Source organism: Falco cherrug, chromosome 3 (assembly GCF_023634085.1).
Source record: "Falco cherrug isolate bFalChe1 chromosome 3, bFalChe1.pri, whole genome shotgun sequence".
Classification (NCBI taxonomy): domain Eukaryota; kingdom Metazoa; phylum Chordata; class Aves; order Falconiformes; family Falconidae; genus Falco; species Falco cherrug.
In genome coordinates, this window is record NC_073699.1 from 70287438 (window position 1) to 70302290 (window position 14853).

A 14853-nucleotide genomic window follows, 5' to 3' on the forward strand; every position below is an offset into this window, starting at 1 on the left:
AAAGACTTACCTAAAATTAGTACTTTGAGGCAGTTACAGCAATATTGAAGGACAATTTCTATAAATTAGAGGATGAAGAAACCTAACACATTTGCTGCAGACAAATCATAAAATATCCTTCATACCAAATTGCTCTAGTATTCAAATTTTGAGATTTTATGTATATGAGTTTCTACTTATATCTGTTTATATATACATGCAAACATATGTGCATATATATAGTTGGTCATACTTGCAACCTGCTGTGCTGGTTAATAGGTTGCACTTATTGGTTGCAGCAGGTTGTGTTAATACAGACATTACTAACATGTAAGTAATTTTCTTTACTCATATGCATGCTTACATTTTTTCTACCTTCCTTTTCCTTTGTCCATTGCCTTTCATAGCTTTCTTTAGTTTGCATATACATCAATAAAGCAAATCTGCTTGAATGTCGTACAGGGGGAAGCCTGTCCCAGAGTATGCTGTAGGATTTGGAGTTTAAGGCGTGCTTTTGTATAATGAATTAGTAAATGAAGTAGTAAAAACAGACAATTGTATTATACCGTCTCTGTCATCTTCTCAGGTTTATCATAAACTGAAATCAGTGAGGCCTCTAGTCTCATGTTGGAGAATCTATAATATACTATTATGCAGCTGTTACATCAAACTGTTAGGAAATACCTATTAATAATAAACTGGCCTTTTTTGCTATTACGGATTATCAACCACATTGCAAGGATAGGGTGACAGTGCTGGGTTGCAGTTACCAGATTTTTGTTTTACTGCTGTGAGTCAAAGTGTATTTCATTGAGAATTCTGAAAGTGTTAAGACTACAGAAACGTGTAACCTGAAAATTCTTCAAGTGTCTTTTTGGCAGTGGGTCATTTCCCACGCACCATGTTACAAAATTACGGCTTTGCAGTGTGATGTCCATCAAGTTACATTTAAGTGTAATATATCCTACTTTTATCGTCTGACAATCTGACAACTTTTGACATGTGATAGCTGTTTAACTGATTTATTTCTTTCCAAAATAGAAAGGACTAGCAAGTGAGAAATAGAAATTAAGTTCAAATAAAATGTTTGCAGCTAAGAGTTCATGTATGTAACAGATTATTTGGTTTTTTACTATTTTGCATATATTCCAGAACTTAATACAACAGGTGGAACAAACCTTCCTTCAACAACACCCATATCTCAGTCTACAGTTTCTGCCCAGAATTTGGTAATGTCTTCATCAGGAGTTGGAGGAGATGGTAGTGTCACCTTGACTCTTGCTGACACTCAGGGAATGTTGTCTGGTGGTCTTGATGCAGTTACACTTAATATCACTTCACAGGTAAGAAATGCTTTTCTGAACTGATGAATAAACTAATGTTACTGTCTTACAGAGCAGGAACTAGAGATTTTGCTTAGGAAATATTCTTGTCCTGTAAATACCTAGTAATTGAAAATTCAGTTAACTTTCCTTCTTTCTGCCAGCATTGTGTGCATACTGGCATGTAGAAACATAAACTATTGAAACAGAAATATGGGTAAATTTTGCAGGATTTTGGGTTTTTTTTGCAATGAATAGATCTGTTCTGCTGTTTCAAATGATTGAGATCAGTTTTTAGTGACAAACTGTACTTCTTCATCACTATTCAGTAGTACAGCTTAGTGTTCCTAAACTTTTTATTGTTTACTATGATTAATTTTTCTGTTCCTCCTTGTGAACATAAGAGTTGAAGAGCAGTTGCAACAACTCCTTTCACAGCAAATAACAGGATAGAATCTATATTAAATTGGCAGTTTTTAACAATAGGTAGTGTTATAAGAAATTTTATAATAGCAGCGCTGTATGGACTATCATCTTCCCAGTAGCTTTAGCATTAGTTTCATTTTTATTGTAATATAAGATTTTTGTGGTGTCATCAAGAGCCAAAGACATGTTTACAAGTGGAATGTATAGAGTGGGGGGGGAAAAAAAATAAATAATATTAAAAGACTAGAAAGTGAAAATTTAGGGTCATCGTGTGATTGGTATTTCAGTGTAGATTTTACCTGTGAAAACTTGAGCTATTCTACTTTCTTGGCTTAACTAGGTTTAAGTTGTTTTTTACTTACCTTCTGATCTGAATTACGGAATGTGTAAATGCATATAAATGAAAGAGTGCTATTTATCTAGCGTATGGTGTGATTAAACCTGGTGAGGCAAAGTCTGTAAGGATGCTTATACGCTTTCCTCTGCAGTTTTGCTCCTGGTAGGGTAGGAAGTGTCTTAAATAGTTCTTATGACACAGTTGTGATTTCTGGCATCACAGAGTAACAAAGCAACGTGATTTCATTTCAGATGTAATAAATCAAGCAATTACATTTGGCAGTGTTGATGTTTATTAATAAAGATGCTATGTCTGATATTAAGGCAGGCATAAATAAAAATGAAACATTGTTTTGGGCGCTATGTGAACACAGTCTGTGTTGCAGGAATAGTGATGAACAGACATGTAGTATGTAAGGGCACTGCATTTCCTGGGGAAACCAAAAAGTCTTTAACAGTAATGTAGAAATAGTAGCAGTATGATTTTAGTAATTGTCTATCTTTAATGAATTTGTACCTTGATTTGATGTAGTTTGGAAGTAGGTTTAACCAACGAGATTTTTAAAAAAGGAAAATACTGTGGAAAGACCATGCAGGAAAGCAGAATATAGGTGTTAAAGAAAGTGTCGGCTGAAGAGACAAGGACAAGGGAAATCTGAAACATTTAGCAGTTGATGCAAGGCTGTGAAAAATAATCAAAACTGAATCTCTACTCTTACAGACTTCTAGGTGTTGTTACCCTTAAATTGTTAGACTTAAAATGGAAGGAAAAAAAGGAGAGGAAATTAACATTTGTTCAGATAGGATTCTGGAATGGTCTTTTTCAAGGAAAAAAAAAAAGTAGTTTTGAGGTGTAAAAATAATATATGTAACTACAGTTAGCTGTTTAAATGTAGTTATTCTGCCTGTGTTTTTTTTTTTTTTTTTTTTTTTTTTTTTTGGCCTTTCCCCTCTTTTGACAGGGTCAGCAGTTCCCTGCTATACTCACAGATTCCAGTCTTGCTAGCCAAAGTGGGTCAGGCTCACAGCAAGTCATACTGGTGAGCCATACACCCCATTCAGCATCTGCAAACTCTGACGAAATAACGTATCAGGTAGATACAATATATTTCTTTATCTTTTGTGGGTAATTTAATAAAAATATGGGACTGATTTCTCTATATCCTGAAGCAGGAAGGCTGATGTCCTTCCCAAATAAAGAGTATTGGGAAGAGGTTCGTTGTGACTTCCTAGTCACCCAGATTCCATTTTAAGTTTTGATTTAAAACCATTTTTTTGTATACAAAACAGAAGTGCAATTAATAATGTGTTTCTTCCTACAAATTACATAACCATTGTTTCAACACAGACTGCTCCAAAAATTTCCAAATAAGTTTGTAGTTAGATAATAAAAATAGACAAAGTTGAGACCTGTGTAAAAAAAAAATAGCACCTATTGCTACACCTTTTCCATTCTCTTTTTATAATCAAACTGCTTTAATGGTGGTGCCATGTAAAGCCTTTTCAACTTCTTTTGTATTTGAATTTCAATAGAAACTTTTACATATGTAATACAGTATTAATGTTGGAAAAAGTAGTTCAGACTTCTCTTGTTGAAGGCAAATCGAATGTTTTCAACCAACCTGGTAATGCAAGTTCTAACATCAGAAAAATGGGTGAGGCAGATGGTGACCCACAACAAAGTGAAGAAGTGATGGACTGGACGGGCAAGCAAAGGGCAAGGTGTGGACAAGTTGTGGCTGATACGGGCACAAGAAACTTCAAAAATAAGGAGGACTGAAGGGAGGGGGCCCACCTCCGCTGCATGTGTGTTAATAAAGGTGCTGAGATGACAGCATAATAGAGGAAACTTAAACACTTCTTGGAAAACTTTTCACAACTGGGTGTCTCTGAAGTGCTGGTACACTGTTGCATGCAGCATGGGGAACAAACAGAGGAATTAGAGGTCTGCATGCAGTTGCAGTGCTGCGATCTCACAGGAATCGGAGAGAGAAGGTGCTACAGCTCACACAACTGAAGTGCTGCCATTGCTTGATTCATGATCTTTAGGAAGGACAAATTGGCAAGACAGCAGTGGGAATTGTGGAGCTCTGCTTGGGTGGTGAGCCAACTGAGACCTTATGGGTAAGGATTAGCCAGCTGACCAGTGTGGGTGACGCTGTCATGAATACTAGCCATCTGCTACAGATTGCCTAATCAGGAATAGTAGGTGATGAGGATTTTATCTTCGTCTTGGGCAACCTGCCCTAGCTGACCCTTCTTGAGTAGAAGAGCTGGACTAGGTGATCTCAAGAGGTCCTTTCCAACCTAAACGAATCTGTGATTTCCAGTCCAAGGTTCATGTGGGTTCCTTCAACCTGCCGAAGATCTGCTGGAAGGGCAACAAGCAGGGCACAAGGAATCTGGGCAATTGATCATACCTTCCTGACACAGATGACTGAGAAGCCAGCAAGCAAAGGTGTTCTTTTGGGCCTGATAATTGCAGACAAGGAAGAACTGATTGGGACTGTGAAGGTCAGGGACGTACTTCGTTGCAGTGACCATGAGATTGTGGAGCTCCGGATCCAGGGGGAAGGAAGTAAGGCAAATAGCAGGGTCACAACCCTGGGCATCAGGAGAGCAGACTTGAGCCTGTGCAGGGACCGGTTTGTGTCGTGGGTTGGCCCTGGCTGGATGCCAGGTGTCCACCAAAGCTGCTTTATTACTTGCCCTCCTCAGCAGGGCCAGGGAGAGAAAACACAACACAAAAAGCTTGTGGGTAGAGATAAGGACAGGGAGAGATTATTCACCAATTAGTCACAGGCAAAACAAACTCTACTTGGGAAAATTAACTTATTAATCAGAGTAGGATAATGAAAAGTAAAAACTAAATCTTAAAAACACCTTCCCTCCCACCCCTCCCTTCTTTCTGGGCTTAACTTTACTCCCAATTTCTCTACCTCCTCCTTGCCAGCGGTGCAGGGAGGGAATGGGGGTTGAGCTCAGTGCATCACACATTGTCTGTCTCTGCCACTTCTTATTCCTCAGGGGAAGGACTCCTCACACTCTTCCCCTGCTCCAGCGTGGGGTCCCTCCCACGGGACACAGTCCTCCATGAACTTCTCCAACGTGAGTCCTTCCCATGGGCTGCAGTTCTTCACAAACTGCTCCAGCGTGGGTCCCTCCCACAGGGTGCAGCTCTTCAGGAGCAGACTGCTCCAGGGTGGGTTCCCCATGGGGTCACAGGTCCTGCCAGCAAACCTGCTGCAGCCTGGGCTCCTCGCTCCATGGGGTCCATAGCTCCTTCCAGGCCCCTGCTCCAGCATGGCCTTCCCAGGGGGTCACAGCCTCTTTCAGGCATCCCCCTGCTCTTGTGTGGGGTCCTCCAGGGACTGCAGGTGATATCTCCTCTACTGTGACCCCCATGGGCTGCAGGGGGACAGCCTGCCTCACCATGGCCTTCACCAGGGGCTGCAGGGGAATCTCTGGGAATCTGCAGGGGAGCACCTCTTCCTCCTCCTTCTGCACTGATGTTGGCGTCTGCAGAGTTGTTGCTGTCACATATTCTCACTCCTGTCTTGCACTGCAGTTGCTATTGCACAGTAATTTTTTCTCCTTAAATACACTATCCCAGAGGTGCTACCATGTTGACGATGGGCTTGGCCTTAGCCAGTGGCAGGTCTGTCTTGGAGCTGGCTGGCATAGCTCTGTTGGACTTTGGGGAACCTTCCAGCATCTTCTCACAGAAGCCACCCTTGTAGCCCTCCCTCTACCAAAATCTTGCCATGCAAACACAATACAGCTTGGAATAATCATATGGCAAGCAGACCTGGAGAGGAGGAGGACCAGGAGAGCTGGTTGATTTTAAGTGTTGTTTAAGTGTTGTCCTCAAAGCTCAAAAATCATCAGTTCCAGCATATAGGAAGTCAAAGGTGACAGGAGGCCAACATGGAGGAACAAGAAGCCCCTGACAAAATTAAGACAAAAAAGAACACATAAGTGGAAGCAGAATCAGGTGACCTTGAAGGAGTACAGAGACACCATTCAAGGAGATAGGGGTGAGTTTGGGAAAGCCCGGGCTGAAGTGGAGTTGAATCTGAAAGGGACATAAAACGTAACAAGACAGCCTTTTACAGGTATATCAGCAGCAAAGGGAAGATGAATTGGCCTGCTACTGATTGGTTCAGGGGATCTGATGACAGAAGATTTGGAAAAGGCTGATGTTCTGAGTCTCTTTTAGCTTAATTTTTACTGATAAGATTTGTCTTCTGCAATCCCGAAACAATTCTGAGTTTGTTTTGCCTGTGACTGAAATGATCAGTGGTAAAGGGTGGAGCATTGAATACGTACCCTCAATAGAGGAGGGTCATACACAAATCCATTGGTGATGGGTTACACTCGTGAGTGCTGAGGGAGCTGGCTGCTGATGTCATGAGACCACTGTCTAGTATCTTTGAAAGGTCATGGAATTCCGGAGAGGTTCCTGAGGACTGGGAGAAAGCAAACTCCTCCCTTCAACAAAGGCAGGGTGGAGACTCTGGGGAAGTGCAAGTCGGTGACCCTCAGCTCAGTCACTGGGAGAGCGATAGAGCAAATAATTCTGGAAAGCATTTCCAAAACACAAGAAGATGATTAGGAGTAGTCAGCAGGGATTTCTGGAGGGAAAACCAAGCCTAACCGACCTGAAAGCCTTCCATAGTGAGATGACTGGCTTGGTGGATGAGGGTAACTGGATGTGTACTTGACTCTAGTAAGGTTTTTGACATTGTCTTCCATAACTTCCTCATAGACAAGCTGATGAAGTACGGGCTAGCTAAATGGAACAGTGTGGTGGCTTGAAAACTAGCTGAACTGCTGCTCTCAAAAGGGTTGTGATCTGTAGAACCAAGTCTGTCTCAAGGCCAGTTATTAGTGGTGTTCCCGCAGGCTCAAATACTGGGGCTAGTACTGCTCATTAATGTTCTTCATTAGCGAGGTGCATGATAGAGGAGTGATGTTTTGCAGGTTTACAGGTAATAGAAAACTGGAATGAGTCATTAACAGACTGAATGGATTGGCTGCCATGCAGAGGGACCTCTTCAGGCTGGAGAGCTGAACCAACAGGAACCTCATCAAGGATCAGCAAATGGGAGTGCAAAGTCCTGACCCTGGAGGACAACCCCATGCACTAGTACGAACTGAGGGCAGCAGGAAAGAAACTTTCCAAAGAAGGACCAGGGGGTACTGGTGGACAGGTAGTTGACCATGAGCCAGCAGTGCGGCAAAGGAGGCCAGCACCATCCTGAGATGCATTAAGAAGAGTGTTGCCAGCTGGTCAAGAGGGTTGATCCTCTCCTCTTCTCAGTAAGAACACATCATGTGGAATGCTGTGTCTGGTCCCAGGCCCCCTGGTATGAGAGGTACGGGTATACAGGACTGAGTGCAGTGGAGGTCTACAAAGTTCATTATGGGACTGGAGTATCCAACACAGGAGGAGCGGCTGAGGGAGCTGGGACTCTTTGGCGTGGAAGAGAGCAGGCTCTGGGTTGGGGGTTCTTAACAATGTGCATAAATGCCTGATGGAAAGGAGTAAAGCAGATAGAGCCAGGCTATTCTCAGCAATACTCAGTGAAAGGACAGGAGGCAATGGGCACAAATTAAAATAATTCCGTCAGAGCACAAAGAAACCCTGTTTTGTCATGAGGGTGGTTGAACCCTGGAAAAGGTTGTCTAGAGAGGTTGTAGTGTCTCCATCCTTGATAACATTCAAAACATGTCTGGACACGGCTGTAGGGACGTTGGGTTAGACAATCCCAAGCCATCCCTTCCAACTTCAACTATTCTGTGTTTCTAATAACATCTTGTGCGTACGATTTTTACATTTGTATATGCTTATGAGTGTGAGTTCTTAACAATTTTAGTGTTCAAATACGCTGAAGACGGATGTTTTAAAACTTGAACATACTTTCTTACTCTTCTGGAGTTAATAATAGCTTTTTGTGTCTTTCAGTATATAAGCTTTCATAAATCAGGGTGCCATTTCATAAGGCTTATTATAATGTCACTTGTGAAGTATGACTGTCTGAGTAGCACTATTATAATAACTCAAAATGTAATCTAATGTTAAACTAGTTTTCTGTCATTCCCTGTAATGTGCATTGTATTTAATCACTGTGACTACATTGATTGACTTTTCAATGTTTCATCTTTTTCCTGAGAGTTTCCAGCTAGCTGGAAACACACACACACACATCCACTCACAGGACTTCTTGTCATTTCTTCCATGTTTTATATAGCATCTTTGCTTTCTAGCATGGATAATATCCTACTAGGTTCTGTATCTCTTCAAGTTTAGTTCATCCTGAATAATTCATTGAGAGTACTACTGCTTTTATCTTTTCTTCATCTTCATTTTGCTTTCTGTAAGTTACTGTATTTAAGCTTCTTATCTATCTATAAAGTTGAAAGCATTTTGTGTTATTTTATTTGAATAGAACAAATCAAAAATGCAGCACAACCTCATCCAAATTTATCAGCTTTTCATTGTGTTTCAGTACTTCTGTAAGTTTGTTTTGGTAGCTCAGAGCTTTACTTCCTTATGAAAATCAGAGTACCTAATGAAGAAATTAAACAGATAGTTGGTATTCTTCCCCTGTAAAATCAGAGAGACTTTCTTTTTTGTCTGAAGTGTTTTTGGCTTTGAATTTTGTTTGGCTGAGGAATGTGAGACGCTCAGGAATATAAAACTGAATATAGGACAATACTGATACAAACACATTCTGTTTATAACACGTAAATTAATTTGGTCATAGTTATTGTAGTCTTTCTGTGTTCTTAAAATCCATGAGTCATTCTGAAGAGCAATGAAATACAAGTTCGTATTTAGATACAACTTCTTTTGTATAGCTAAGTTGCTTGCAAGTGCTGTCCAAAAATAGGTCACGTTGAGGTAGATTTTGAAAAATAAACCACTGCTGTGCATGTGCCTATGAAATTATTTGATAGTGTTTTTGTAAATTGTTGTAGGTGACAGAGGTTTCTCCTAATGTGACAAAAAGCAGTCAAGCGGAAAAAGAAGGTCGTGTCCACCAGTGTTTTGAGTGTAGTCAGACCTTTTCTTCAGCCACCATGTTGATGCACCATAGTAAAGAGGTTCATGGCAAGGAAAGAATACATGTTTGCCATGTCTGCAATAAAGCTTTTAAGCGGGCAACGCATCTCAAGGTATTTGGTAATAACAGTTGATTGTTCTGTTAACTCCTCTGTTAACTCCTTCATTTGTTTTGGACTTTTTGCGATATTACTGAAAGGTACTATTAATTGCTTTACCTTTCCTTTCCTTTTTCAGTGTGGGACATGCATCTGAGAGAGAGAGTCTAAGTGATAATGTATACACAGATAGAGAGCTCTTTCCTAAAGCATGGATCGGATTTTAATGCATATATTGACTACAGAATGAAAAATGTGAATTCCTGTTGTGCAAATAATAGTGCCAGAAAAAGATTTCCCTTACTTTATTTGTTTATATGTGTCACTGCTAATCTCGATTTCCAGATAAGCTTTTGGAGTCATAGGAAGCTATTTGCTTTGCACTGTGTCATTTGATTTTCTTGGATGCTTTGTCTTGTTAGCTTGTCATCTGCAGAGCAAGCATTTGTTTTAAAATATCCTTATACTACTGCTTTTGTCTAGTGGCATTTTCTATGTAGCTTTCTCTAGATTATGAACAACCTGTTACTTCCAGGTCTCTGGTGTGTTTAAGTTCTAATTATAGAATGTTCCTCTTAGGAATACTGGGCTATACTAGATGAGTGGTATGTCCAGGCCAGCATTCCTATCTCAGAGAGATACTAAAAGGCAGTGATTTGAAGAAGTGCTTTATGAAAAGAGCAAACATATAACTTGCCCAGAATTTTGCCAGCTTCCCAGAATTTATAGCAGGAAGTTTCTGGAGCCAAAACCAATGTCTTTATATTAAATAGATCCTAGGAGAACTTTTCTTTCACTTTAGTATCATGTTTTAAGGAAATATATCCTGTCTGTGAAGTTTACTCCCATGGGAGTGATCATGTGTGTCAGCCAGACTATTGGTCCTTGGGGAAACTCTCATAAAATGTGGTGGTGTGAGACTCAGTCTCTGGTTTAGGAGATGTCTTCCAGAAAAGAAAAAAAAATACAGTATTGAGACTTGTTTTCCTTAAGTAATGATAAAAAAGCCACAAATGCCAGTCTCTCTTCAGTTTATTTTCCTAGAACTGGCTGGTGTTACATTTTTTTCATAATTAAATCTTGGCTTCGGTTATATACTGGGCCCAAATTAAAGATATGATGAGGTAACTTCTTACCCTGGCATGGCTTTCAGATTATTACCCGTTGTTGCTTTTTCACACAGGCAGCAGTGAAGTTGCAATAAGAAGTGCAAGGGCAACCTAAAGAGACTTCAGGACCTTGGGATGACTGGTTAAGGAATCAAGAGCACAAGTAGTGTTCTCTATCCTCCCAGTTGCAGGGAATGATGAGGCAAGAAACAGGAAGAGCCAGGAGATCATAACTGTCTCTGAGATTGGTGTCACCAGCAACATTGTGGGGTTTTTGATCACAGGTTAGTCTACGAGACACCAGGCCTGCTAGCAACAGATGGGTTACACCTGTCTCAAAGTGGGAAAAGGATCTTTGCACAAGGAGTTAGCGGAGCTCATTGAAAGAGCTTTAAACTAGATTTGAAGGGGGAAAAGGATAAACCCACACTTACTAGAGATATGCCTGAGGGCAGCATGCCGATGTTTGAGGGCTGGTGTGCTAGTGAGGTCCTTCGGTGTTCTCCATATGTGCTGAGTACACTGGAGCACATTTCAAATGTCCCTATACTAATGTGCGCAGCTCCCTAGCCGTCTCAGGGGAGGTAGAAGATGGAGATCCATGTGGCAGCAAGGACACAAGGGTTGTTGATGTGTCCAAAACCATGGAAGCACCTCTGTACCATCATATAGGAATTAGGGTTTCTTGTCCCAGAAAGGTGGCAGGATCAATAGCAGAACTGAAGTGCATCTACACCAATGCATACAGCATGGGAAACAAACAGGAGCTGGAACCCATTGTGCAGCAGGAAGATGCGACATAGTTGCCATCACAGAAACATGGTGGGTGACTTGCACAACTGGAGTGCTGCAATGGATGGCTATAAACTCTTCAGAAGGGACAGGCAAGGAAGGAGAGGCAGTGGGGTAGCCCTGTATGTGAGGGAGTGTTTTGACTGTCCAGAGCTTGGTGGTGGGAATGAAAGGCTCGAGTTCAACTTACTCATCAGTGGCCTGGATGAAGGAACAGAGCATGCCCACAACAAGTTTCCTGATGATAGAAAACTGTGAGGACTGGCTGGTACACCAGAAGGCTATGCTGCCACTCAGCCAGACCTGGACAGGCTAGGGAGTTTGGGTAGAGAGGAACCTGATGAAGTTCAACAAAGGCACGTGCAGGGTCCTGCACCTGGGGAGGGACAACCCCACGCACCAGCACAGGCTGGGGCTGACCTGCTGGGAGGCGGCTCTGCAGAGAGGGACCTGGGATTGCTGGTGGGCAGCACATTGCCCATGAGCCAGCAGGGTGCCCTGGTGGCCAAGAAGGCCAAGATGATCCTGGGGTACAATATGAGGAGAGTGGCCAGCAGGCTGAGGGCTGAGACTCCACCTCAGTGAGGCCACATCTGGAGTGCTGCATCCTATTCTGGGCTCCCCAGTTCAAGAAGGGCAAGGAACTAAAGGTGAGGTGACCAGACCATCTCCCTGTGGAGGGATATGAATGTGATGAGGGGACCAGACCATCTCCCTTATGAGGAGAGCCTGGGAAAGCTGGGTCTGGTTTAGCTTGGAGAAGACTGAGAGGGGATCTTACCAATATATACAAATACCATAAGTGTGACTGTGAAGAGGATGGGGCCAGACTCTTTCCAGCGGTGCCCAGCAACAGGGCAAGGGACAACGGGCACAAACCACAACACAGGAAGTTCCATCTGAATATGAGGAAAAACTTCATTATTTTGAGCGTGATGGAGCACTGGAACGGGCTGCCCAGAGAGGTTGTGCAGTCTCCTTCTCTGGAGATATTAAAAATCTGCCTGGATGCAATTCTGTGCAACCTGCTCTGGGTGGATCTGCTTTAGTAGGGAGCTGGACTAGATGATCTCCAGAAGTCCCTTCCAGCCGTGACCATTCTGTGATTCTGAGTGTTTATTGGTAGGAATCCGGGTGTCCAACAAGGCAGATACAGTGGTGGGAGTCTGTTATAGACCAGCCAGCCAGGATGAAAAGACAGATGAAATAGACTGTAAGCAGCTGGGACAAGTCTTGTGATTGCTAGCCCTTGTTCTCATGGGGGACTCCAGCTTCCCAGATGTCTGCTGGAAATAAAATACAGTGGAGAGGGAACAGTCTAAGAGGTTCCCGGAGTGTGTGGAAGATAACTTCCTGACACAGCTGGTCAGTGAGCCAGCTAGGGAAGGCACCCTGCTGGACCTGCTGTTTGTGAGCAGAGAGGGACTGGAGGGTGATGTGATGGTTCGAGGTTGTCTTGGGCATAGCAAGCATGAAATGATAGAGTTTTTGATTCTTGGGAATAGAGTCTTCTAAATCATTTTTGATTCTTGGGAATGGAGAGCTATGGCTGGAACTCGGGGAAAAAAAAAAAAAAAGAGTTTATGACCTTTGGAAGAAGGGGCTGGCAACTCAGGAGGACTACAAAGATGTCGTGAAGTTATGCAGGGAGAAAATGGCCAAAGCCCAACTAGAACTTAATCTGGCTACAGCAGTAAAAGACAATAAAAACTGTTGCTATAAACGCATTAGTAAGAAAAGGAGAGCTAAGGAGAATCTCTATCCTTTATTGGATGTGGGGGGAAAGGTAGCGACAAAGCTTGAAGAAAAGGCCGAGGTACTTCAATGCCTTCTTTGCCTCAGGGCTCAATAGTAAGACCAGGTGTTCTTGGGATACCCAGCCCCCTGAGATGGAAAACAGGGATGGGGAGCAGAACAAAACCCCCATAATCCAAGGAGAAATGGTTAACAGCTTGTTGCACTACTTAGACACACAGAAGTCTATGGGGCCAGATGGGCCACCCAAGGGTACTGAGGGAGCTGGTGGAAGTAAGTGGTCACAGAGCCACCTTCAACCATTTAACAGCAGTCTGGCCAACCACAGAGTCCCAGTTGACTGGAGATTATCAAAACATGACACCCATCTACAAGAAGGGCTGGAAGGAGGATCTGGGGAACTACAGCCCTGTCAGTCTGACCTCAGTGCCAGGGAAGGTTATGGAGCAGATCATCTTGGGTGCCATCATGTGGCACATAGAGGACAACCCAGTGACCAGGCCCAGTCAGCGTGGGTTTATGAAAGGCAGGTCCTGCTTGACTAGCCTGATCTCCTGTGACCTGCTTAGTGGAGGAGGGAAAGGCAGTGGAAAGGTTGTCTACCTAATCTTCAGTAGAGCTTTGACACCATTTCCCACAGCATTCTCCTGGGGAAGCTGGCTGTTCATGGCTTGTACAGGTGTGCTGCTCACTGGCCTGAGTGAACTGGCTGGCCAGGCCCGAAGAGTGGTGGTGAATGGAGTTACATCCAGCTGGTGGTCAGTCACAGGTGGTGTTCCTCGGGGCTCAGTGCTGGGGCCAGTTCTGTTTAATGTCTTTATCAGTGATCTGGATGAGAGGATTGCATGCATCCTCGGTAAGTTTGCAGATGACACCAAGCTGGGCAGAAGTGTTGATCTCCTTGAGGACAGGAAGGCTCTGCAGAGACAGCTGGACAGGCTGGACCGATGGGCTGGGGCCAATTGTATGAGGTTCAACAAGAAGAGCCAGCAGAGAATGACCTGGGGGTGCTGGTTGACAGCTGGCTGAATATGAGCGTGCAGTGTGCCCAGCTGGCCAAGAAGGCCAATAGCATCCTGGCTTGAAGATTTTCTCTATATCCTGTACAAACCAAATCCATGATTTCTGATGATGAAAGTCAAAATGAATCTACCAAATTGCCATTTTTGTTTACTTTTTGTGAGGAGGAGGATAGGATGTTTTAAAGAGAAAAGGAAGTTTAATTTACTCTTTGGCCATCAATTGTCTTAAAACAATTTCTGCCTCTTCATCAAAGTCCTCATTAAGGTGTTCCATAACATCAGTTGTGGGCAGCTTTAACAGGAAGTTTTGTAAAGATAAATGAAACCACAGGTATTGGCTTAGGATTTTGGGAAGAGTTCAGTGATCTCTTAATGGCTTCATTTTGTACTGATGGTATTTGGGAAATCACCAAAACTATTAAGAACGCTGCCAAACTTCAGGCTTTCCAGAAAAAAAAACAACGGTAAGAGGTAAAGGTATACCAATGTTTAGGTGCTGGTACTTAATTGTATTTGTTTTTTCAAAAGGCATCAGCACCAGCGATTTTGTAATTACCCGCAATGTAAAAAATTTTCGGTCCAGTGTCTTTGGTTCCCCTTCTGGTGTTGGAGACTGCCCTAGTGTTACATCTTCGTAGAGGAGAATCCTAAGACATACAGAGCAACTAAACTGTCTGATTCTGTGTTGTTAGATAATGGAAGTACCTGCAGGGTGACTGTAGATAGTAAATAAAGCATGGACATCATTCCAAGATGAAAATAGAATAAGGTTTTGATATTATTAAAACAACGGAATGAAACAGACTCTTTATTGCCGTACTTTCAGAGGTGGTTACAATTAATGTTTCGAGATTTGAAAGAGTTTTGCATACCAATGCACGAGAAGCAGGGGTAAAGAGCCTTTTCATAGAAGACCTCCTATTCTTATCTTCTGATTAGATAATG

At 42.6% G+C, this 14853-nt stretch overlaps 1 protein-coding gene across 8 annotated transcripts in view; it reads left to right on the forward strand.

Annotated features, from left to right (window-relative positions):
* Positions 1 to 14853, forward strand: part of ZNF236 (zinc finger protein 236) — a 93006-nt gene that overhangs the window by 69118 nt on the left and 9035 nt on the right. For 5 of the 8 annotated variants that reach the window (XM_055704370.1, XM_055704371.1, XM_055704372.1 and 2 more), the window contains exons 28-30: positions 1132 to 1322; positions 3026 to 3157; positions 9048 to 9245. In XM_055704370.1, the coding sequence (XP_055560345.1) occupies positions 1132 to 1322; positions 3026 to 3157; positions 9048 to 9245 (521 nt within the window). Of the gene's footprint in view, positions 1 to 1131; positions 1323 to 3025; positions 3158 to 7046; positions 9018 to 9047; positions 9253 to 14853 lie in introns of those variants that run through there. The other 3 variants (XR_008731288.1, XM_055704376.1, XM_055704374.1) reach the window with 3 other exon arrangements.